At 34.0% G+C, this 25,822-nt stretch overlaps 4 protein-coding genes across 4 annotated transcripts; 2 read left to right on the top strand and 2 right to left on the bottom strand.

Annotated features, from left to right (window-relative positions):
* The first annotated feature begins 397 nt into the window (after nt 1-397).
* Nucleotides 398-9,280, top strand: LOC122593534 (putative GPI-anchored protein pfl2). Its single transcript, XM_043765956.1, has 19 exons — nt 398-663; nt 1,297-1,375; nt 1,939-2,001; nt 2,850-2,915; nt 3,018-3,100; nt 3,525-3,576; nt 3,670-3,741; nt 4,281-4,348; nt 4,427-4,475; nt 4,562-4,646; nt 4,750-4,851; nt 4,980-5,031; nt 6,058-6,109; nt 6,222-6,338; nt 6,427-6,735; nt 6,884-7,126; nt 7,274-7,582; nt 7,670-7,987; nt 8,130-9,280. The coding sequence occupies exons 1-19, from the start codon at nt 524-526 to the stop codon at nt 9,099-9,101; spliced, it is 3,231 nt and encodes a 1,076-aa protein (XP_043621891.1). The 5' UTR covers nt 398-523; the 3' UTR covers nt 9,102-9,280.
* Nucleotides 9,281-9,673: 393 nt separating this feature from the next.
* Nucleotides 9,674-13,773, bottom strand: LOC122593251 (39S ribosomal protein L46, mitochondrial). Its single transcript, XM_043765637.1, has 6 exons — nt 13,506-13,773; nt 12,834-12,899; nt 12,245-12,319; nt 11,272-11,401; nt 11,074-11,199; nt 9,674-10,080 (listed from the first exon to the last, which is right to left on the bottom strand). The coding sequence occupies exons 1-6, from the start codon at nt 13,706-13,708 to the stop codon at nt 9,940-9,942; spliced, it is 741 nt and encodes a 246-aa protein (XP_043621572.1). The 5' UTR covers nt 13,709-13,773; the 3' UTR covers nt 9,674-9,939.
* A 1,057-nt stretch (nt 13,774-14,830) lies between these two features.
* On the top strand, nt 14,831-17,676 carry LOC122590601 (pentatricopeptide repeat-containing protein At5g28460-like). Its single transcript, XM_043762790.1, has 2 exons — nt 14,831-17,169; nt 17,357-17,676. The coding sequence occupies exon 1, from the start codon at nt 14,873-14,875 to the stop codon at nt 17,141-17,143; it is 2,271 nt and encodes a 756-aa protein (XP_043618725.1). The 5' UTR covers nt 14,831-14,872; the 3' UTR covers nt 17,144-17,169; nt 17,357-17,676.
* Nucleotides 17,677-23,448: 5,772 nt separating this feature from the next.
* LOC122593298 (WRKY transcription factor 22-like) lies at nt 23,449-25,757 on the bottom strand. The gene is made up of 3 exons (XM_043765690.1): nt 25,157-25,757; nt 24,722-24,832; nt 23,449-24,271 (listed from the first exon to the last, which is right to left on the bottom strand). The coding sequence occupies exons 1-3, from the start codon at nt 25,678-25,680 to the stop codon at nt 23,869-23,871; spliced, it is 1,038 nt and encodes a 345-aa protein (XP_043621625.1). The 5' UTR covers nt 25,681-25,757; the 3' UTR covers nt 23,449-23,868.
* Nucleotides 25,758-25,822: the final 65 nt, after the last annotated feature.

Below are 25,822 nucleotides of genomic sequence, written 5' to 3'. Positions count from 1 at the left end.
TCAATGGAAAGTTAAAACCAAAAACAAAAAAATAAAATAAATAAAGCTATAGTTGTACATTTTATATTAAAAATTTACTTAAAATCTCAATTTATTTTTTCTAGGGTAAATCTTGATCCTTAAAATAAATATTAAGGAAAATAATAATGATAGCCCTAAGAGCTGTTAATAATAACTTATTACATGCTTAAAAACTTTTATATTATATATTAAATACTGGCCCTTTGATTTTTCTAACGGTAAAGTACAAAATTTTATACACCCAATTAATTTTTGGTCAGACATTTAAAAATCAAAACTAGTTGTATTAGGGAATCTTATCCCTTCCCAATATAGAGCGCAGATTACTGTTGCACTAGCTAACTTACTACTGCAACTTTTTCGTGTTGTAGCATTCTCTGTGTGACAATTGACAAACACATATTAAGCGTGATTATTAGTATTATTATATGTTTATACTAATATAATAAGTGAATGAAAGAATGTGTTGTAAGTGATTTTTTTTTATATATAAATCAATTAAATGGATGAAATACACCAGCAGGCAGAAGTGGCGGTGAAGGCTTTAGAAAATACGATTAACTGGGCTTCAGTTTTTATCCAGACCGGAGATCATATTCATAATCCGCATGTTTATGATGACATTTCCTTCAAACTTGGAAGGTTTGTTGTTTTTATCTTTCTAACTGATTTTTTTTTTTTTTTTTTTTTAATTTTCAAAATGGAGCTTGTTTGCTAATCATAGCCTTGCTTGCTCACAGTAAAATATAATACTAATATTATTTACTGTTACATGCATCTTAGTATTCAAGATTTTGGAAATTTATATAATGTTGGACATTTATGTACCTGAAGAGGCTGTATATAATTTTGGATCTTTATATAATTCTTTGCTTAACAGTAGTTAACCCATTCTGTTATAACGATACTGCAAATCAGCAACCACCTGTAAGATCAAAGATTATGTTAAAATGGATGCTGGCCTTATTTGAAAAGCTATTTTTTTTTAAAAAGTCGAAAGCGGGCAAACACCATACAATACAGATATGTAGCTAGATAAAACATAACAGCTGACTATGTATTTCCACTTTCTTGGGATCCAGTATGGACCCTTCTCGAGCAAATTGATCACATTGTATTTGTGCTGAGATTAAGTTTCACCGTTGTAAAATGTGGATATCATTGTGTGGATGTATGAAACATAAAGGCTCTCAGCCTTTTTATTTGGTTTTTGTGGTTCGAAGGCATTCAATGTATTGGATTAATATACTTACATTCTGCTATTGGTTAATATAGGACTGTGGATTTAGCTATCGCGATGAATGCACTTCCATCGCCAGCTCATCTTTCGCAGCTACTTAGGATTGTTGACGCGGTTAGTTGCAGATGCCATTTTATGTTACTAAATTATTAGTTGCATTTTTTGTTCGAGATCATCTACTAAAAAAATCAACTAATTTCGATAAGATTTTCAAGAGATAGGCCAGATACATCTATTGACAATTATGCATCCCATCCTCAGCATACATTTTCAGTAAATTGAAACTTTAGTTGAGGCAGTCAGGTAGGCGCCTGTGAATGCTCATGTAATTAAATAATTATGTAGTCACACACAATGTAGGAACTGGTTTTGTAATACTATTATGATGCAAAGATATGGGTTTTTGATGCACAGATACCATGACTTGGATATAATAAAATTGTCGGGGAAATGAGGGTTTGTATGTGTAAATATAATTACAATCTGATTCCCAGATCACTTAATTCATAAGTTAATATACGCTAAAACGTCCAAATATGAAAAATAATAACTCGAGTCGTTTCATTTAGTTTTTATTTTTATAATTTTTTTAATAATTTGTAGTCATTTACTTGAAATTGCTCCTGAAATTAGCATTTATATCTTAATTTGTAAATTGTTTACCTCTGTTTTCTTAGGTTTATAGGAGTAAAGCCAAGTTGCCACAACCATCATTGCTCTCGCTCATGTTGCCTATTAAGGTAAATGTTTTCTTCAGTTCAGAGACAAATTAAATTTTCTGTATTTAGACACTGTGGTTGCCGTAACACACATATTGAGCCAATTTATAGCTTCCTGATAATCCCAAATCTCTGTTTTATAGTTACCCTTAATTTTTGATGTGAATTCTTGCTTTGTTGATATTACATTGCCTTTGTTTAAACTGCCCATCCTTCACAGAGAGCTCTGCATTTGGGTTTATTATTAACCATGCTTAGAGTTCTGTCCATAATGGTTGTGTTGTGATATAGAATTAAATAAATTCTATTTGAAGAGTTTAGAACCCTTTAACAAGATGCTTGCATCAGTTTCTGCATCGACATTATTATTATTATTTTAGATAAGGTGCATCGACATTTGAATACTTGAAGTTGATTGAATTCTTCATCAGTTTGGTTTTTGTGATGACGGTAGTCCTAATTCTTTGAGGGTTGATCTTGTGCGAGCTTGATTAGCATCTATACATCCTTATAGCTTGGTTGGAAAACGGTCATGGTGTTCAGATCTACCTCATAAACTTAGGTGGTCTATAATTGGTTTTGAAGCCAACATGACCACATTTTAATAAGTTCTGTTTGATTTGTTTATTTTTAAGCTGAAGCTGTAATGTTTTTTATATATTCACCTATTGAAATGTGGTGTTTCATGACCTATTTGAAAATTTTACATTTAGTAATGTCATTTTAATACCTTTGAACTGATCTTCTTTTGCCTTCCTTGGATTTGTCATGTTTTATTCTTCCAAGCACATTCTTCATTAAGTTTTGTACTTAAGTAATTGTTGTCTTTTTTGTATCTGACTACACAACCTATATTCATATAATAACAGGCTGCTTGTCAAACTGGCTGGTTTCCAGATGAGGACAAAAACCACCTGATTTTGATGGCAAAGAAGGTTGGTTGAAGTTCTTCCTTATCGTGTCTAGATTGCTTACTTTAGTAATACCTATGGTTTGATGTTACCCAAGCAATGACCCTGCTATTTAACAATTTCTAGGTAAGCTATGGGTTCTCCAACTTAGACAGAATGAGTATTGATCCAGCCAATGCATATTCACATGTCTCATATATAATCTCAAGGTAAGGGTTGTCAAGTTGCCTCCTCAATGCATCCGCGTGATCAACCCCCCTTTTGCCTTGGTTCTATGTATATATCATGTCTTAGTAACCTTCAGATTCTTTAATGGAGAATGTTAGCATTTTTCGTTTGATACATGGCTCCTTACTATTTTGGAATGGTTTAAAAAACGTGGTCCTTTTTGATTTTTGAATGTTTTTTTATACTAGTGAATATTCATATTCCTCCTTTATGTCTTGAATACGTGATATCTAATCCCTTTCCGGAGTCTTCCTTAATACAAGAATATGGATAGCTGTATTCTCTCCCATGGAGGATCGTTTTTTAGTTATGCTTGATTGCTTTCACTATGTTGTTCTTGAGAGTTAAGACAATTGAGGTTATATATGAAACTCCTTTGCCTGAGATTGTGTCTTTTGCTTCCAGATTCTATCCAAGAATGAAAATTGAACACATACTTACTTCATTTGATGTCAAGGTAAAAATAAATGTATGGTAATCCATTTGCAGATTTGGATTCTCTGTAGTTATTTCTCATGTATTTACAGTGTTAAGTTTAATCAACTTACAGGCTGGATATGGGACTTTTGTAGTTGATTTTCTCATCTCCCGGGGTTTGTTTTCTCATCAATATCAAGATTTGGTAAGTGATTGATATGCACCACTGATATATGAGGCTTAAAGGCAATATTTATGGTTAAACTATTATCATTTGCCCATTTGGGCCTAAATGCCTAATTATATAGTTTGAAGAGCTACATGCTTATTTCTTTTTCACATTCTATAAGAAAAATATCTGCATGTTGATTTTTCTTGTTCTTGGTTTCTTCTCTCCTTTTTTCCTTTTCTTCCAGTTTTGTCCTTGGAATACACTTTTTAGAGTTCGCTAATTTGATATAATTATCTAAGATAGTTGATTTTTATCGGTCATTATGTGACACAGTTAATTTATTTTATTTTATCATGCTCCTGTTGCAATATATGTCACTTTTGTTTTTTAGTTAAAATGCTTATGGGGACTGCCAATAGATGACCGATTACATTCATAAAGAGATGCAAAATTGTCACTTACATCATATAGATTTCCCCTTATATTTTGCTAAGTTAGATGCGATTATAATGATGAATCCTGTAATACATTTTAAGCAACCTAAATATTGATGATATGATTACTATGTACAGTGGCTCTTGGTAGCTCGAATAGACAATATGGACACAGCTGCCTGTATTGCCACCCCGTCGAATGTGAAGTAAGATTTTATTTTAATATGTTCTTTAGACAATTTTCTGTTTATCTTATTATCTAACCTTGAACCTTCTCTTCATAGCTTTTATATAAATCGCATGGAAGTACCAAAGAGGACCAAAAGTGACATGGTTTGTCTGATTCTCACAGAAACTTTTTTGATTACCAATAACTCTATTTATAGTGATCTTCCAGGTCCGTGTAATATGTGTATCAGGGTGAGGGACCACAACTTCCATCAGACGTGACCAAAATGATCAAATATGGAGTAAATCTTCTAGAAGTATTTGGGGACTTCGATGGTATGCTTACATTATTATTGCTTCAACTCTGAATTCTGAAACACGTACATTGTCGGCTTTATTTAAGACTTTCCGGTTTCTATTTCTTCTTAATCAAGTTCAGGACAATATATTATCGCCCTAGCTGTTTTAAATCCTACATCCCCTCCTGATCCTCCTCTATTGCAAGATTATGTCCGTCCCATGTCCGATGAAGTTGATTCCGGTAAGTCAAGGGAATTGCAAGATCTTTCAAACACAAAAAATGGTTTCTTATGCTGTTTAGAAGTCTGCATGACTGTTTTTCTGAAAATCTGGCATACTTATTTTGCCTTTTCCGATCCCCTTTTTCAGATTGTGAGATTGTTAATGTTGCGTCACTGATTTCACTCAAGTGTCCTATTAGGTAAGCCATAATATCTGTATGGTTACTCCACTTTCTTTTCGCTTACTGGTAGAAGTGACAATTGTGGCCCTCATTTTATTTATGAATGGTCAATTCCGGGTGTGTTTATCTCTAAAAGGTCAAAGGAGTATATAATTATTTAGAGGAATCCATGTCAAATGGGTGAAAATCACTCAGATTGTGCTTTCTCTTTTCTTTTCTGAAGGAAAACGTAATAATTCTACACAAATTCCTCACATATTTACAAAATGTCCACCATGTGACTTGAACCACAACCTAAGCTCATTTAACATTAAGATATGTGAATAAAGTACTGCAATAATATAATTTTTGTTTTAATATACAACGCTAATTATTTATTTGTTTGAAAGGCAGAGCGGATAAATGGCTAACACCCCCAACTTTGGTGCGCCCACGCCGGGTTAGAATTTTGGCAACGCCCTAAAGGGTTCGCCCTCCCATGTGTAGATGGGTATAGCATTGCTAAGGCCCCCTCAACACATTTGCATGTGGCAGGAATGCTGGATTTGAACCCTTGACCCCCTAGGAAGAAACCACAAAGTTGGAAAACTCTCTAACCACTGGGCTATCACCCCAATGGCAATGATAACTATTTTAACTGGTTAACATTTTGAGAAAATGGTGTTTTAGGTGAACACAACCAATCTGTTTTGACCCATACATCAGGGTTGTCTATTTTTGACTTGCTACCTAACTGCGTGCCCCATCCATTTTGCCATCTCAATTTGTTAATATGAAACTCTTTTCTGTCAATATAGTTGCTATTCTTCAAGGTTCTTGATTATTTAGACATGTAATATACAACTGAGTAGGGAGAAGGTATACATCATCTATTATTGATTGCGTCACATTAACAATACCCAATTCCATCAAAGGCGGGTATGGGGGAGGTGAGATGTAGATAGTCATACCTCTAACCGGGGTAGAAAGACTGCTTCCAGCTATTATTGGTTGAATTCCACAGCTTAATTAGATCTTGTGATTTTATTTTTCCATAATTGACAGTCAAATTCGTATAACAACTCCTGTGAAGGGGCATCTCTGCAAGCATCCTCAGGTGATTTATTGATGTTTCCACTATTCACTTATGCCTTAGGTACCCCTTGAAATGGCACACTTCTCCTCTAAAAATTAGTTTCTAAAAAGATGTGCTTACTGCCTTACTGTAGTGCTTTGATTATGACGGCTTTATGGAAAACAACTCAGTGTGGCCTACATGGAAGTGCCCTGTCTGTAAAAAGTCAGTCTGCAATCTAGATATACGCATTGATCAGACTTTTCTAAAGGCAAGAAACACACACACACACATTACATAGACACTCGTACCAATAGCCTCGTGTCATCTTAACTGATTTTTAATCTGATTTCTTTTAGATCTTGAATGAGGTAGCAAACACTGTCACTGATGTAATTTTATCAGAAGATGGTTCCTGGATATTTGCCACGACCGAGAACAGCCAGACCACTAAAACAAACAAGGATGGGCTGAGCCAAAATAATCAAACTCCTGATACCGCTGGCAAGACTACATCTATAGACAGCAATGAAGCACTTCCTAGCTCTTCTCCAGCTTTGCATAGGTCAAGTGGTTCAGAAAGTAGCTCAACTGCAGAACAGCCGTCCACTATGACGATGCCTGCAATGTCTCCTCCGATTTTACAGGATTGTTGTTTGCAATTGAAGGTGACGCCTTCTTTCTCACGAAACTTGACATTTAAGTTTCATAACATCGAACTCAGTGGAGTCAAAGGTGGTACATAAGGTCATAAGGATATGAATGCTCAATTACAACCATTTAGAAGTGATCCTCTTTGTTATGTGTTTGGTACAGGGCTCACATGACATGCTCCATATGCCTGCCCCCATTCAGCGAATCAGTAACCATCTGAACCCTGATAACTTGCATACAAATGAACCCATTAACGGTTTGAACAATGCGAGTCAAAGTGATCACAATCCTGATACTGCGGAAAATACTTCCTCTATACAAGCCAATGAAGTACTTCCTATTTCTTCACCAGCTTTGCATAATTCAAGTGGTTCAGCGAACAGCTTGACTGCAGAACAATCACAGGTAATTCCTTCTTTCTAAGAAATCTTAGCTGTTAGTCGTTATCATATACATCCAAATCCTGTAAATGAAATATGAATTTATAAGAATGTGAACGTCTTATTGCAGCCGTTTAGAGGTCATCTTTTGTGTTATGTGTGTGTGGTACAGGGCTCACATGATGTTCATATTGCTGCTGCTGCTGAGCAGAGCAGGCACCAGTTGGACCCTGAAAACTTGCCTACCTTGCAAGTCTCTTGTGCTTCGAAGAACCAGAGTCAAAATGTTCACAAAGCCAATACCACGGGGAATATTGAAGCTAATGCAGCACTTCCAAACTCTTCTTCAGCATTGGATAATTCAGGTGGTTCAGCAAATAGCTTAATTGCAGAAAAGCTATCCACATTGCATCAATCCACTATAATAACGCCGGCAGTTCCTCTTCCTCGGGTTTTAAAGGATTCTTGTTTGCAATCCCAGGTGATGCCTTTTTTTCTCAAAAAACCTAGCTTTAAATCATTCTCATACCATTTAGAAGTCATCTTCTTTTATATGTGTGTTGTGCAGGGCTCAGATGACATGATCATTACGCCTCCCTCTGTTCAGAAAATTAGGAACCATGCGGACCTTGTGAACTTGCAAACAACTCAACCCTCGTATGGTGTGAGTAACAGAATTCAAAATGAGCATGCTCCTGATACCTCTAAAAATGCTATATCTATGGAAGCCATTGAAGCACTTCCCCATTCTTCTTCAGTTTTGCATGATTCAGATGGTTCAGCAAATAGATCGTATGCAGAACTTCCATCCACTTTAAGGCAATCCACTGTAACAATGCCTGCAGTTTCTCCTCAAGTTTTAAAGGATTCTTGTTTGCAATCACAGGTAACTCCTTTCTTGCAAACTTTAGCCCTTAATCAGTATCATGACATCAAATCACTTGAATCAAATATGTATTCATAAGGACATGCACATCTTATTACAACCATTAAGAAGTCATCCTCTTTGTTATGTGTGTGTGGTACAGGGATCATATGACATCCAGAAGCCTCCCTCAGTCCAACAACTCAGTCACCATCCGAACACTGTAAACTTACCTACAGCTGGACCCTCTTACGGTTTGACCAACATTAGTCATTTGTCTTCACAAAGCCAACCGCTGCAGCATCAAACAGACCGAGCTACTCAAGCGCATCCTGGCCCAAGTATGACTAAGAAAATTCGAAGTTCAATGTACACGCCGGTTGAGCTCCCACCATCTACATCTGCCTCCCTGCATTCTACTGCCCTGGCTAGTGAGCATCTCATAAGAGCAGGCGAAAAACGACAATACACAGCTCGTGGTCAACCTAGAAAGGGCATTAGTACAGCCAACAATGCCCAATGTACAACGTCGATCACACCGTCTGCAACTAGCTCCCAGCAGCCTATTACTCTAACTTCTGAGCAGTTCATGAGAGGAATAACAGAAAGACAATACAGACCTCGCGGTCGACCTCGAATGGGAATCGCTACAACCGAGCAACCTCAAAGTTCACCCTTGGTCACGCCATCTGCAACTAGCTCCCGCTCCCAGCAGCCTATGACACTAACTTCAGAGAAGCTCATGAAAGGAGATGGGCCACAACACAACACCTCTCCTGGGGAAACTCAAGTCAATGTTGGTACAACTAAGCAAACTCAAGATACAACCATGTTTACACCAGTTGTTCCAGCTCCACATTCTGCTCCAGCTCTGGCTCATGCCGCAAACATAAGACCATTGTCACCAATTCGGCATCCTAAACCAAGTGGAGACACAATGCCATCTGGGATAATGAAGGGGAGCTTAACAGGCAAAGACCGAGAGGCTGCTGAAATGACGTATCTTTCACCACCAAGTCAACCACGTTGGCCAACATGGACACGACCAACACTAGCAACTTGCACAGCATTACCAATGCAACAATCTCACACCGATTCTCCAAATGTCTCAAATTCAGGTCATTTGCATCGGTGATCCTAGTACTTTTTCTGGGATTTTTGCAGTTAGATAATGATGATAAGAAAATCACACTTTTTGACGCCACTAAGCTCCCAACACAAAATACTAGTAAGAGAACAAGTATTAAAGTTGGTCTAATCTTGGTGTGTATGTATATATTTATTACTTAATGTTAGAACCATTATGGCTGTGTATAGTAGGAGTGTTTTTGGGTCAGGTTATTCGGATGGGCAAATAGGTCACATATTCAACAAAATAATCCCTGGGTACATGGGCAGTCCATTCTTTTCATTTTTTTTGGTACCAAATACATCACACCATTCAAATAACGCAAACGAAGTCCTAGACTCCTGGTCATGTGTATGTCATTTCAACTTACAATTTTTGGGTATGTGAGCCGCTTGGATTTGTTGATGGTGGTTGCTAAAATATGTTTAACACATACGCTAAAAGACTGCTATCATATATATTAAAATGGAATAATATATTTAGAAAATTTATGTCTTGCAAAACATATCAAACAGAACAGATAGGTCCAATCCTGTTATCATATATATTAAAATGAAACAAGTAAGCAACACCACCAATACGAATATTTTTAGTGAATTAATAAGTTTAGGCAGTCTAAAAACAGGGTACAATAGCTACATTTCTTGCAGAACTAAAATCCAAGTTTTCGCTTTTCTAATGCCATAATTGGACGAACCGAACCCACAAAATACATGCAGTTTCCTTGCAAATCAATAACGGAGCTCAAACTAGAAACACATGCATTTAAGTCCACACATGGACATCGATTATCTTATTTAACTGTTTATAAAACTTGAACCAAAAATAGATTGGATCCCTTGGTTCAGCTGATGATCATTTTCGTCAAGTATTTGCTGTGCTCAGGGAAGTAGTCCAACAACTCGTCCTTCGTTACCCACAGGAAATCCTTGCATTTGATGTTAAGCTTATTTGTCGCAATCACTTGAGATTTAAAGAAAAACCTCTGCAAGAATATCATATAGTACAAAAAGAAGGATGAGTGTTGAGGGCAAAGGAGGATTACCCATATGGGCATCTCGATCCCAGGTAACTCCTACAAGAGTACAGAGGAACCAACCACCGCTATGTAAAAAATTTATGATTATTGTAAGCTGAACTAAGAGAGGAAGTTTGCTGGTATAAATGTCTATTTTCAACGTGATTTCTTCTGTCTTTGAAGCCAACATCAGTTGATTACATTTAAGTATGGTTATTTTCTACACCTTAAAATCAGTTTTCTTACGGTCACTCCTTACCTTCTCTTCCAAGCCTTACTTTTTAAAAATAGCCAATACACAGCTGAATCTTACAATTTAAGTTGACAGACATCCAAGGCTCCTAAATAATAAACTCTATTTAATCTTAAGCTTTTAATTCTTCTATGATTACTTAGCATGCTTACTATAATCATGAAATATCAAATAAGTAATTTACTTATTTTACCTCCCCTCTTTCTCACGTGATAGAAATGAAATGTAAGTTTCACTTGTAACTTGGACCTTTTTTATTTTGGAAGGCAAATGTCCCCACACATCTACAGATAATTTATTTACAATTTGTCCACATTGGGACTAGAACCCACAACCTCTTGGTTGATGTGTGAACTTTTATGTATCGATCTTTTTTCCTTATACATCCCCATTGCCATTATCCCTATAACCCCTAGTATTCACTAATCGAATCACTAGATGGATTTTACAGTTTTCAAACCAGGTGTAAATTTTGTCCAGATATAACTATACAGCATCCACTGATATCACAACCGGATGTAAATTTTGTCCTTTTATGAAGAGAGAATGTGATGACAACAAAAGAGAATATGCATTAACTGGCATGATTTCTATAAAAAAGAACTTAGTGACCTTTTGTAATACATTTGGTGATTGCCAAACGTATTCCAATGACTCGACTATAAATACACAAAATAAATAGACTGAATGGATCATTGAAAGCATACCGTAAAAGATTGATTATCATCATTTTTCTCAGTAGGCGGCATTTCAATATGTCCCATGGGGGCATTTCCAACAAAGTATGTATGAGATAGATCTCCGAGAACAGATTCTAGTGCAGACTCTGCACACTGAACAAAGAGTTTTTTATAAGAAAGGGACACGACATCAATGGATATACGCAAGATAGATTACAAATTTACCTTGCGTAGCGTCTCTTCAGAACTGTAAACTTTTTCAGGAAAGTGCCATACAGGCTGCCCTTTTGGACTTCCATATGTATCACCATAAAGAAGAAGATAAAGTCTTCTGTCAAGAGCTCTCTGCAACGACCTTCAAGAAAAATGTGCAAGCATCCAAATCTTAGTCAACTAAAGTTAGCATCTTCATTTGATTCTTGTCTAAAGGTGTCATTTTTTACCCGATTACTCATTAATGGATCAAGTCGGAATATGTTTCATCTCTAACAGACACAACGCAAATGCATAAAACTTACATCCTCCTATGGCGTTGCATTTAAAAATCAAATTGTTATAGACAAAACACTAAAGTTTGTAGCCATAAACAACACTCAAATTATATATGAAAAATTGGACAAAGGAAGTTCCAGGTCAACCCGGACTAATTCAGACTGCACAAAAACTGCGTGTTACCCGCTACAGCTCGCTTATTTAGCCACATCTACTCTTGACAAACAAAGTAATTAGTAATTCATAAGTGTTGACCCGCTCCCCATAACCTAAAATTTTTTCATTTGATTGACTATATAACAAACTAACAAAGGGACGTCAAGCCTTTATATCCTATACAAAATTCTCCCAGATTTAACTCAACCCCGTTACCATCACTTGATAGTATTGTCTAGTAAAGGCTTAAAATCCAACCCTCTGTCCGAACCCACATACTTTAGAATCTGAGAATCGAGTATACTGCCAACAAAACATGAACATATAGATTGTCAAGCAGATTTGTTAGAAAGCATCAGCTTAATGATTGCATCAAATCCATGATTCAATTTGTAAGAAACAGCCAACACTGTGACAGCATTAAAAAGGATTTATGAATCACTTTGGAATATGGTGGCAAAAAGCTACATATACAAAATGATAACATCTACGTTTTCATACTAAAAAGAAGATTGCATTTTAGGCTACAAAAGGGAAAGCACATTGGTACCTTTTATCATTGGTTTTGTCAGCTTCAGTTATCCTGGGAGCTGGTACGAAATCAATTTGGTATTCACCCTGACCCCTAGAGATAAATACAGTTAGAAAATTTAAAATTTGGAAGGTTCTGAGCAAAACGCAAAACTAGACACAAGATGAATCAGATATATCCATGTGCTATCAATATCGGATGTCACTTATAAGTTACAAAAAGATAAACTTTTCTGTTGCTTCAACATCTACAGAAGGAGAGACATAAAATAACTTGATGAATTTACAGCATGCCATGGTTGAGTCAAGGACACATACCCTTCAACGGTTTGAACCTCAAACTGAGAGTCGTTTATAAACACCAGCAACAGGAAGACAAAGAATTACATTCTAAGAAACTAAAATCTTATTTACATCATTTGGCCATTTTCTTTTCTGCATTTTGTGGGGCTATTTAAACTTAACAACAACTACATAAGATGAGGAAAAAAAAATCGACTTTAAGCTTGTGAAAACGAAAGGTGAATGAACAACAATTACAATATAACTCAAAATTGTTCAGGGGGTTTAAATACTTGAAGTAATCTCATCTACTTCAAAAGGAATACCTGGCATCAGATTTTTTGAGGAATTCTTCAGGATATGCCCGACGAAACTGCTGTCTCCATCGAAAGCTACACAATTTCAAGGTAATATACACATTAAGTGAGAAAACACAATCAAATAGTAAACGACACTATCCAACATTCCAACATACATAGAAGTTGTAAACAGGCCCATTAATGAGAAACAACAGAATAACCAAGTCTCACCCCTATTTCAAAATGATATATATAAAACTAACACAGATTTGTAGAGTACGAACAAGAAACTGATGCAGATTTGGTTTCCAAAGGCATAGAACTGAAACTTTAAAAGTTGAAAACATACATTTTTCAATTTTCAAATAATGACGTTATTTAAATTTTAATGTCTGGCTAAACTCATTACGAATAACAGAGATGTCCTCATAAAACACACACGATGAAACAAGAAGCACGCCGTTAAAAAAGAAACCGTAAATTTCTAATCTTTAAAGACATAATCCAGTATCTTGGAATCCAAAGTATTTACAAAGTACCAGCACGTCAAGAAAACCTCTAAACATTTTTTAACAAAATTTACAGTAAACCTATAATACAGAAGAAAACCTCGAAACATAAGGTGTGCATATAAAAAGAAAATGAGCGTCTATGTGTGTGTGTGTGTGTGTATCAATGAGAGAAAGAGGGGGGACTAACGAGAATTCTTGAAAAGCATAAACGACGGGGTCAATTTGGGGGATAATAACAGGAAGTCGCTCGAAAAGGACTGAAGCTACGATCTTTTCATTGTTATTATCAACACTTTTTGTTGTTGTTGATGTGCAAAACCCTCGATTTGATGATGATGAAGCCGAATATCTTATAAGAGAAAATAAGTTTTTTTTGCAGGATCTCTGCATTTCTTACTCGCTCAGTTAGCTGCCCTGCCCTGTGTTGTGTGTGACTGGTCTGGGGGTGTGTTACTAGTTTTTGGGGATTTAGCTCAAGGGTTTTACAATTTGGGCCTTGTTTTGGGTAAAAACTTTCAACCCATTCTTGTAAATGTATATCTTCATCATCACTTTATATTTTTTTTTTTTTACAAAGAAGACTATATCAACTAGCTTGAGTCATATCTCGGGTTATGAATTCGACTCTTTAGAATAACATGCTATGGGGTTTTTTCTTTGAATCACTTGTAACGACTTATGATCTACATCTTATAGTCATGCAAGACTTTACCATTATATGACGAGGTGTCCCCTGATGTTGAATACCGACTAGCTGTTAAAAAAAAAAATTTGTATTTTTGATTTTTTTTTCTTTTCATACACTCTTTTTCCTCTTTGATTTATGAATTTTTTTTAACAATTTTTACCTTCCTAATTGATGAAGTAAACATAAACATAATGGTATAATTATGATATTTATTTAGAAAAGTAAATGGAAGTGACCATTATGTTTTAAGAATATAGAAATAAATACATTTATGATATTTTACTTGTGATATTGCTTTTATTAAAAACAAAAAACAAAAACATGATAATTAAGCCGCGTTTATGTGACCTTCCTGGTTAGTACAAGTGTTTCAAAATCCCAACTTAAAAAGTGTTTTAGAAAAGATTTGCAGGTTATTACTCTATTAAGTAGAGGTCGCTAAAATAACCAAAATTGAACCCGGTCAAAACCGAGTTTTACCAAAATCGATTTCAGTTTTGGAAAAAACGACGGTTAGAATCGGTTTTGGTTCCCAGGATCAAGTCCGGAAAATGTCAATCTTTATTCAAAACAGCTTTCAAACTGGTTCGAGTTTAATCAAACCCGATTTTTCATTCCGTTGACCAAACCTGATTAGGATCAGGTCGGTTTTAACTTTTGGGCACAACTATTATTAAAACTTAAAATCCTAAAAAGCTTAAAACCCAACCGTAAAAAGATTTAAGAATTAAATAGCACAATCACAAGCGTTTCCAAAAAGCCCATGTACAAAAAGCCCGATGATCCAACAACACAAATTATAAGCCCTCTGCCCAATCATTAAACACCACTGCCAGTTTTGCAGTTTGATCAAACAATCAACAACAATGAAATCTGCATCAAAACAATACCTTCACCATTTCCTTCTTAAACCCCATAAACCTCCGTCAATCACCACCGCCCATCTCCGCCGTCTCACCACCACACCCGAACCACCGCCTCCATCACCGGAACACCAATCAACACAATCAATCATCACCCAACTCAACACCACAGACGACTGGCCCACCAATCTCCACCACCAAATCCTCACGTTACCCCATGAATCCCTCATCAATATCTCCAAACAATTCAACACTTCTTCAAAAGCCCTTCAATTTCTTCAATTCATTCATGACAACAACACACCATCATCAATACATACATCTCAATCTGTATCTATATCCATATCCCAATCTTTTTTATCTTCTTTATTTCAAACTGTTATTTATCTTGCAACACATGAAGAATCTCAAAAACACATGCCCATTTCTGATTTATATAATCTTTCCAAAAAAAAGAATATTTTGCTCACACCCAGATCAGCTGTTATGCTTATTAAGTACTTTTTTGCTGTTAATAAGGTCCAAGATTCTGTATTAGTGTATAATGGATTAGACCCGGATGTGAAAACCATTGAAGTGAAGAATGCTTTTTTGAATGTGTTATTGAAATGTGATAGGTTTGATAATGCACACCAACTGCTCGACGAAATGCTTCAACCAGGTGAGAAATTTCCAGTTAATGAAGCTACATTGAATATTGTTTTTGCTGTGTTGGTTAGACGGGATATGGATCAGAAGAGCGAGAAACTTGTTGGGTTGATTCCGAAATTTGGGGATTTTGGTGTATTTCCTAGTACTATTATGTTGACCCAGTTGATTACTAAGCTGTGTAGGTGTTGTAGGAATGATAAAGCTTGGGACTTGTTACATGGTTTGATGAAGTTTGGGAAAGTTGAAACTGCGTCGTATAATGCACTTTTGTCGGGGTTAGGGAGAGAGCGGAACTACAAGAGGATTAAGCTGTTGTTGAAGGAAATGCAGGAGAATGGTGTTAAGCTGAATGTCGTGACGTTTGGGATGTTAGTAAATCATTTGTGTAAGTCGTATAGAGTAGATGATGCGTTGGATATGTTTAAAAAGATGAAGGAAGGTGAAGGGACTGATGGGGTACCAATCAAACCTGATGTGATTCTTTATAATACGCTGATTGACGGTTTGTGTAAGGTGGGAAGGCAAGAAGATGGTTTGGTGTTGATGAAACAGATGAAGTCGGAAGATGATTGTGTTCCTAATGTTATAACTTTCAACTGTTTGATTGACGGATTTTGTAAATCTGGTGAGATAGAACGCGCTCAGCAACTTTTTGATCAGATGAGCGATGAGGGTGTGGATCCAAATGTAATTACAATGAACACTTTGGTTGATGGAATGTGTAGGCATGGAAGAACAGGTAATGCAATGGAGTTTTTTAGGAAGATTCAAGAAGAAAAGGGTATTAAAGGGAATGTAGTTACTTACTCTACTTTGATTTACGCCTTTTGCAATGCCAATAATATTGAAAGAGCGATGAGATTATTTGAAGAAATGGAATTTGTAGGATCCCCCGATGCACGTGCCTATTATGGCTTGATTTCTGGTTTAACACTAGCTGGGAGACCAGACGATGCTAATTCTATCGCTACAAAAATGAAAAAAGCAGGATTCCAGATGGATCTTTTATGTTACAACACTTTAATTGGCGGGTATTGTAGGAAAAAGAAACTTGATAAAGCCGTCGAAGTCCTTAAAGACATGGAAGAAGTTGGGGTGAAAGCTGATAATGTCACTTACAATACTTTAATTTCATATTTCAGCCAAAATGGGGATTTCGATTCTGCTCATAAGTTCTTAAAACAGATGATAGCTGACGGAAATTCCCCTACAGCAGTCACATATGGTACTCTGATTCATGCATATTGCTTAGCTGGCAATCTTGATAATGCTTTGAATATATATGAAGAAATGCTTAATAAATCAAAGGTTCCTCCCAACACTGTTATATATAATGTGTTGATCGATTCTCTTTGTAAGCGTGGGAGAGTAGAACATGCTCTTTCTTTAATGGATGAAATGTTGCAAAAGAGTGTTAGACCTAATATTACTACATATAATGCAATGCTTAAAGGGCTTTCGAGTAAAAATAGGTTGAGAGACGCATTTAGACTTATGGATCAGATGACACATCAAGCATGTAATCCTGATTTCGTCACCATTGAGATTTTAAATGATTGGCTCTCTGCAGTTGGTGAGTTTGAAAAGTTGAGGGAGTTTGTGCAAGGATATCAAGTGTCATAGGCTGCTTCATCTGCATAGAACTATGGGTATGTAATCTAGCCTTTGCTCATTGTTTACATGTTTAGCCCTTGTTAATAGTGGAGCATCTTCTCCCAGATCCTTTTAAACCACACATACAGAAAGTTTCACCTTATTGCCCTTGTTACTTACCCAAACAACATAAGCGTTCATGTTTTCTTAAAGTAGAGTAACACGGATCTCCCCTTATTGCAGGCAGTCTATTAAATCGTTCATTGGGCCATTTCCATCTTCCAGCTTCTATAATATCTGGCAAGTTAGCTTCCACCTCACTGTGTTCTTTCTATGCTCACTATTTGCATAATGTAAAATATATTTAACCCAACTTGTATATTTGAGAAATCAAAGAACATAGGAAATGACTAAATGTCCTTGAACTCGAGTCAGAAGTTGGGTAACAAGGTTCATGTTTTCCGGGTTAATGTTATCTTGAAGGGATTTGTGTAACTGTAGTGTCGTTTTGAAAGCATGTATTAGATTTTAACACTCTTTAGAACAGGTATTTTTTTATCTTATTTTTTATTATTTTTTTTAAAAGGTATTAGACACTTGTTTTCACTCGAGATTAGACTTTATATAACTCGCATATGTTGAATTTTATTGTTGGATTGTAAAAAGGTATGCTTGCGTTTTTATACTAGCATTTTATAAGATTGTGGCATAAATACTCTCTTTGTTTTGTGTAAGTTGTTTGTTATTTTGGATGTATGAAAAACCTTTATTGTGAGATGTTGGCCGTAAAACTTTAACAGAAATAGTGGTCACTAAAATGCCCTTGAACCTTTTGAGGTTTAAATTGATCCCTTCATATGCTGGTTGACCTATAAAACTTACATCATTGTTTATTTGTGGTACAAAGTTCTCCATTTGTTGTTAGTGCTACAAACAAATGTATTCTTTCTGTTCACTTGTCTTTGCACTTTATGTGAATATCTGAACTAATTTAATACAAAAATTGGCCATGAGCATCAAGATTTCTTAAAACAAGTTGGTCATTAATTTAGAAGGCAGAAGAGATAAGTTGATACGTGTTTTCGCCACGATGGTATATAGGGTGTTTTCATGACACGTGTCAGTGATTTTGCAACCGTAAAAGCCTATTTGGTCATTAATTGAACAATTGAATAGCTATTAGCACATTGTATAGCGTACATCGAGTCATCTTAATCCCGAGTACCTGTTATGAAAGTAGTTCCTTTTTAAATTTATTCCAGTAGTTCGCATTCATGCAAACAGACATTTAGAGTTTTTTTGTGAGAGACTTGAGTCCCCAAAATCGAAATTGGCTCAATCTGACAAGCTAGGGAAACTGACTTTTTACTAGTATGATTCGGTTATATTATAAGTAATGTTTGTATCATAATAATTTCATTGCTTTTTTTGATACCACCATCTAGTGTGCCAATTTCTTGCTTTTGACAACTATAATGATTGGTTTCAAGAATAGGAAAAGAAAGGACCAATATTCCCATCCCTCCAACCATTGAGAACATATCTAAAGTATATATATATATATATATATATACTTTTTTCAAGTTATATATGATTTTATAATAAAAACATATGGATACCTTGGACTTGTAGCACTAGCAAGAAGGTTCAGTTGTACCTCTATGTTCCCCATAAAGGATGGGATGTAATTCTATATACCACCATAGCTATATAGAGTCATATTGCCTTTTTCTTACTTTTGCTAAAAGTATTTAAAGTTAATGGTTTTAGTAGAGATTCTAAAAGGATCTAATCGGGTTACAGTTGATGGAGGACAAGTTGTTACCCATGAGAACCTTGACACCCTAAAGCAAATACAAATTCATCCGTTTGTCCGGGAAACGACAGTGGATCCTCTTATCACAAACAAATACATATTAGAACTCTCTCTAAATTGGATTTTCACAAATGGGTTTGGCAACTTGTGTACCGGTTTACACCTACTAAACAATGTGCCTCATCCAGGTCGCAAATGTGGTTTCACCTTTTGATGCCTGAGCATGCAGCTATCTTATGGGTGTGTTTGGCAGAGTCATCTGAAACATGAAGTTGTTACAGCTTACAAACACTGTCTGGTTGACATAAGTTTTACAAGTTTATTGAAAAAATATGAGCTTCTTATAAGGAAACTATTTCAAGTAGCTTATAAGACCATTTTGATATGTTAAACTACTTATTTAGCATTCAAAAACTTCTATCTTATACTACTCGTGTGTACTTCTAAAATAGTAAGTTTTAAGAAGAATAAGTTGGTGTTTGGTGTACTAACAAACAACCATATATCGAAACACCACTTTTTGTCGATATAAAATTCACGTAATAACTTACCCAAGATATATCCTGGTTCTTAATGACCAAAGTTATTCTCCTAATGAAGGTTTGAGTTAAAGCGAACATACTATTAATAAAGATCGAATAATCAACTTCATCTTCAATGGAAAGTTTGTAAATGATGGCTTGCTTTTGCCCCACCACGAAGGTAGTTTAGAAGTCTTTCATTATCAACTTTAATCAAACGCGTATCTATTGCAAAATCTCAAATTGATCAAACATGAGAATATTTGGTGTACGTACGACTTGATACAAAAATCGAGCAATATATTAGTTTGTTTACCTCGATGCATCTTTCAAGTACAACGAAACCTTCCTTCACATCGATGCTCCGTCTTAGACACATTACATTACACATTGTGACAAGTTTTAACAATCATACAAAAAACTTGTATCAATATATAGTAATACTACTGTAGTGATGAATTAGTATGGCTAGATAAGTTTCAGTTAAAATACCTCAGATCAAAGTAACTGATGTTGATATATGCAGAATTAACTAAAATTTGACTAAGAAAACAAACATTTTTGTTCTAAAAGCTCTTGTAAATGACATGGTAATGTTTATCACATGGTTTATATACAAAATTTCTTTTAAGTTCATGTTCAACCACTATTAAACTTAATAATAAGTTAATATAAAGTTACCATTAATCAATACTTTTTATGGTGATCCCAAACAATTTTAAATTTGGAAGAGTCATAATTAAACTTTTTATCAACAAACGCCCACATCAACTAAAACACATGCAAACACTTGAGAGGCAATTATGATCATATTCATCTACCGATTGTTTTTAATTGGAAATCATGTTTGGTTTTGTTCCATTACTTCAAGCCAATTTTATTAATTAAAGCTATAACTTTGACATACTCACATGAAAATGGCTTGATTTTGTCATTTATTTTCAACAAATTGGTTTGACTGAATGAAATTTCACGACCGTCAAGTGTTTAAAATATCTACATGACGATTATATTGATTACTAAGTTTATAAATGATCAATTGTTCGTAAACTAACAAAAGGATCGTAAATTATGTGACAAAAGAAGGCAATCCAGATTTTACTTGCCCGGTTTGAAACTATGCGAATATGATTTAAGATTGCTTAATTTTTTCACTACTTAACGTGCAACCTTTTCATATCAAAAGTCTACCCTGAATTTTATGGTAAGCGTACAACTATTTTACAATATTTAAATACACAACACCTTTTATTAGCAAAAAGCTCAATAATTTACAAAAGAAAATGATTATTAAAACGCCAAGTAAAAATCATTTTGTTTGTTTTAAACAACAAATGTAGATTTACAAATAAGATAGTATGGTAATAGCCTTCTTGTCCATGAAAAAGAGACCGACTACAAATTGAAAAGCTACCTATACAAAAATTAAAAATTACAATAAAAAAATAGGCAATATAATAATGGAAGGAAATAGATTATATTAGTTATAAATGTAAAGCCAACAAACATGAAAAGGAAATCTACTCATTTGAAGAATGAACGTTCTACATGTATAAAGCCATATGAATTGACGTGCTAACAAGTGTAGTTTGTAAAGGTGTAAAAAACGTGATAAAGTATCACAAAATCAATTGAAGCAAATTTTAATGATTATCATTAGTCGCTATATATGAGATCTTATGCTCTTTTGATCTTTTCTTTACTTTTAGTAAATGTAGTAACTATTTTGCAAAACTTACCTAATAAGCTCAGCAGACAGTTGTGGATGATATTCTTATGCTACAACAAATTAAAGTGGGAACACAGATATGTAAATTTAAATGTGAATGGTATTCAATCTTGTCTGAACAGTATAAAAAATGTGAAATATAAACAATTTTACGTTATTCATTGAATAGAGAAACCATTTCCATATATATTAATGCTTGTATATAGAACAAAGTTTAATATAAGTATATACTAGTCTTAATACCCGTATAATGTACGGATTGACTATATACATTTATATGTATATGGAATGATTTTATACACATTGTATATAATGAGTTTATAATTAAACCACATTGAAAACAAAAAATATATAATAATTAAAAGATAAGTTGGAGATTAGTGGGTGTTATTAGACTTTATCATATCGATAGATTTTTATTTTATTTTTATGAATTTCTCAAACGGTATCACTCATATTTAAATGATAAGTAGGTTTAAATCAAATACCAAATACATATACGCATAATAAGATTGAAACACAATACCTCATGAAAACATACAAAACTAACTATACATAACTATGTAAAACAATATTTGTATATCGTCTCCAAGGAAAATAATATATCACCATCATCATATACACAACTTATTAGTTGATAAATAAAATATATAATATAATATCACATCACAATACATATATAAAAACAAATTAAATAACAATACCAGATGATAAAAGATGGTTGAAGAACTAAATGGGAAGTTGGGAACTATCCCCAAATAATGGCAAGTCGATCTCGTGGATGATAAATGAAGGAATCAAAACTCTATAAAATTATTTATAAACAAAAATATGATAGCATTATTAATTTATTTAATAATAGTTAGAAACATAATTGGATTAGGATTCTTTATTTAAATATAAGTATTTAAAAAATTAAATCAAAAGTACACATGTCGATCAAGAATTCCGCCACATGTCGTTTCAAGAATACTATAATCATGTTTTAGTATATTGGTAGATATCTTTTGGTTTTTTAAAATTTAAAAATCTTAGAACATCCTTTATACATTTTATAATGTAGTACAAATTACATTACATATAGCATTGTAGAATATAAAATTACTTTAGTTGATGTTCATAAATATTTATCACTACTTATAATATTAATACAATAAATTTATTGTTATTGTTTCAATATTAAACTTATATATATTATCAATAATCCTCACTTTACTTTTAAGTTTTTAAGTCTAAAAAAGTTTGAAATAACCCTCTAACATATTAGATCATTTATGACCGATCCTTTGAAATATGTGCAATACTATTTCAGTAACATTTTAATTAGAAAAACAAACCATATCTACATTTCGACGCCGCCATCATTTTGTGTAACCTATTGGTGATTATAGATTCATTTTAGCTGCATGTCAATCAAATTACAGACAAATTTAATCGTTCCAAGAAATAATAATGATATTTAGCATCATCATTTTAGTCCTGCTTTAACTTGCTATTGATTTTTTTTTTCTTGAACTTTTATCATTTATTAATTTTCATAGCTACTTTAACGTGTTTAAAGTTTTATATCAAAGTTATAGATAAAAGAACTTTACGCGACACAATAAGATATTTTACATAAATTATGGGTCCGTTAAATAAATGACTACGTAAAGGATGATGACCTTTCTTAAAAATGAATTTTAGATAGCGTAATATAAATGATTAATTTTCTTTTACACCAATCTAATTTATCATCACTATGTATAAATTGTAATAAGCTAGGATAATGGTCTTGTATATTTTAAATTTTTTTTGGCAATATATATGTCCTATGTTAAAATGATTTGTACACACTTCATAAACCTTAAAATATTACTATATACAAATCTTGTTTATGCCTACTTATAAAAAAAAAAGTCCTTCTTATTTTTAAAAATATTAAAATACTATATGCGATGTGACAAAAATATCTTTTTTTTTTAATTACCTTTTTCTTTATTCATTAGTTTAATTATCTCTACTAACATACCTAAAATATTCTTAATAAAATAAATTACATCACAAACTCTCAATTATTAAAATAACTACACTAATCATTATATCAATTATATTTACATCAACAACTACACTACACGTTGTACCATCACCATTCATCGTTGTCACCCGTCACCACCGCATTGTTACATACTTACATCGTCAGCACATTGCGCGGACACCAAACTAGTAATATAACATAAAAACTAATAAAAAGTTAAAAAGAGCCTAAAATAAAATAAATAGCAATATATACTTGTAAAACAAAGGAATCTCAATCAAAATCTTTTCTGTTCTAGACTCTTCAATTCGATCTTTTTCTCATTATAATGGAGAATTATACTCTTTTCTCTAACATGTACAAAAGTTCATTGTAATTGGACAAGATTCTTCAGCCCACAACAAAGGCTTTGATACCCCCCCTCCCCATTTTTGGTCCTAAAGAAAAAAATAGACATTTGCCTGACACAAATGTACAACCCTAAATGCATAATTTACAATCCTTTTTTATGCTTTCAAGATTATCTTGACAAAAGCCTATTTTTACTCTCTAAAAAGAACAAAAAGAAAAAATATACATATAAAAATAATAAATATTATAAAGAAAAAACAAAGTCAACAAGAATAAACTCATGTCATGATCCCATCACGCTGACGTCATTTTAATCAAAAGTCAACTTCCACCGGCGGCAATCGTATTCACCGTTGATGTCACCGGAAATATAACTCCAGTTTCCGGGCTGACAAGTTCATCTAACCCATCAAAGAAATCTTCATCGATTACCATATCAAAGTTGTCGTCGTCGGTGTCGTCGGCTTTTTCCGTCGCCGGCGACTGGCTGGTCGGCGGAGACACCGGCGGAGATGAAATGGGCTTGTTTTTGGATGATGGGTCTTCTTCGCCGGAGGTGGTGGGTTTGTTTCTTGTACTACCGGCTAAAGAATTCCGGTGAGTCGGAACTGGGTGGCTGTGTTCGCCGGTGTAGGTGACGATGAACATATCCGGGTCGGATCTATTTCGCTCCACTTGTTTTCGGGCCAAACAGCCTTTTGATGTACTACATCTGTAATATCCCCTGTTCATCATCACAATTATTTATATAAATTAATTACTCGTAGTTTTTTATTTTATATTAAGCTCAAAACTAAAGTCAAAATTATAATTTAGTTTTTGTGTCTGTATCATAATTCAGTATATAACTTAAAAAATTGTACAGAGAAATTATTTTAATTTGCTCTCGAATTAAATGAAAGTGATTTTTTACAAAAAATAATTAATGATGTTCATACTTTTTTCCATCACTTTTTGCATAAATATATATGAAGTAAAAGTCAATTGATGTTATTTCAAAATGCATTGAGAAAAGAAAATTCTTATACAGTTTCTCTCTCAACATTAGATTCATTGTGTTATCAAGTTAAAAAATGAAATAAATATTTTACATATGAATTAAGTATTTACAAACATGTTTGCTTTAAATTTACAATTGGGAGGTAAAATGAAAATAATAGGAGAAATTAATTACCTTGGATATGGAGAACCTTTGATGGGCTTTTGACCATATTTTCTCCAAGACCACACATCAGATGATAATCCCTCAGCAGGCACTTGACAGATCCTTTTCATCTGATTTTTTCTGTTTATTAATCAAATATAATTAACAATCAATTACGGGGAATTTGTAAAATTCCAAAAATAATGTTACACAAGATTTTCTTTTATTTAACAAAATTTATAGATGTACAATTTTATAGCAAGTGGTTTTATTTTCTGTCTTATATACCATACATATATATATATAAAAATGCTTTCATTAACAAAAAAAAAAAAATGTAAATATACAACAATTAATTAATTAATATACAAAAATGTATTTGAATTTTCCTCAAAATTTCCATATTTTAACAAGAGCCCATAAGACAAAAACATAACAAATGTCAGAAACATGTTTTCATTGTACCTTTTCTTGGACTTTGTACTTTGTGCATTAGGAGTTGTACATCTAGTTATACCAAAAGGTTGCTGCTGTTTTCCTTGAAGCTGTTTTTGCTGTTGCTGTTGATATTGAGGCTGACGATTTTGATTTTGATTTTGATGTTGGTTATCTTGATGATGAAGATGAAAGGATGCATCTTGTAAACCACTAAGAACAGACAAGGGTGAGATTGGTAAGCTTTGTGGAGAATGAGGTGTTTTTTGCAACTTTGGAAAGTCACGGGGGGTGTTTAAATCATTTAAAAGATGTTCAATGCTATTGTCATTTCTTGTTTGGAATGGATCTGGGAAAAAACCCATGAAATTCCCATCTAACTGAAAAGGAGATGTTTTTTGTTGTTGGTTGTATGTATATGTATCTATAGGTTGTTGCCATGAAGGTGGAGCTGCGGTGGTGCTGATGGATGTGGTGGTGACGGTGGCGGAGGAAGAAGACGCGGTGGAGCAACAAGCTCTGACCACCGCATGCAAGTCCCAATCAACTTCCATTGTTTGACTTTTCTTTTTTTTAGTTTCCGGGATTTTAGTGAGAGAAACCAAAGCGCTGACTTTTTTTGAGAGAGAGAAAATGTTGGAATGAGATATTGGGGGGTGAAATGGAAAAGGAGTTCAATTTATAAATGATTTTTTT

Source organism: Erigeron canadensis, chromosome 3, assembly GCF_010389155.1.
Source record: "Erigeron canadensis isolate Cc75 chromosome 3, C_canadensis_v1, whole genome shotgun sequence".
Classification (NCBI taxonomy): domain Eukaryota; kingdom Viridiplantae; phylum Streptophyta; class Magnoliopsida; order Asterales; family Asteraceae; genus Erigeron; species Erigeron canadensis.
The sequence above is the reverse complement of the archived record's forward strand: the minus strand, read 5'-3'. Positions and strand labels throughout refer to the sequence as shown.

Coding starts and splice junctions, on each gene's coding strand:
- LOC122593534 (XM_043765956.1), top strand. CDS start 524: ATGGATGAAATACACCAGCAGGCAGAAGTGGCGGTGAAGGCTTTAGAA. Junction 2,916..3,017: donor TGATTTTGATGGCAAAGAAG/GTTGGTTGAAGT, acceptor AACAATTTCTAG/GTAAGCTATGGGTTCTCCAA. Junction 4,852..4,979: donor GTCCGATGAAGTTGATTCCG/GTAAGTCAAGGG, acceptor CCCCTTTTTCAG/ATTGTGAGATTGTTAATGTT.
- LOC122590601 (XM_043762790.1), top strand. CDS start 14,873: ATGAAATCTGCATCAAAACAATACCTTCACCATTTCCTTCTTAAACCC.
- LOC122593298 (XM_043765690.1), bottom strand. CDS start 25,680: ATGGAAGTTGATTGGGACTTGCATGCGGTGGTCAGAGCTTGTTGCTCC. Junction 24,833..25,156: donor AGTACAAAGTCCAAGAAAAG/GTACAATGAAAA, acceptor ATTAATAAACAG/AAAAAATCAGATGAAAAGGA. Junction 24,272..24,721: donor AAAGGTTCTCCATATCCAAG/GTAATTAATTTC, acceptor GATGATGAACAG/GGGATATTACAGATGTAGTA.
- LOC122593251 (XM_043765637.1), bottom strand. CDS start 13,708: ATGCAGAGATCCTGCAAAAAAAACTTATTTTCTCTTATAAGATATTCG. Junction 12,900..13,505: donor TATGCTTTTCAAGAATTCTC/GTTAGTCCCCCC, acceptor GAAATTGTGTAG/CTTTCGATGGAGACAGCAGT. Junction 10,081..11,073: donor ATGATAATCAATCTTTTACG/GTATGCTTTCAA, acceptor ATATTCTTGCAG/AGGTTTTTCTTTAAATCTCA.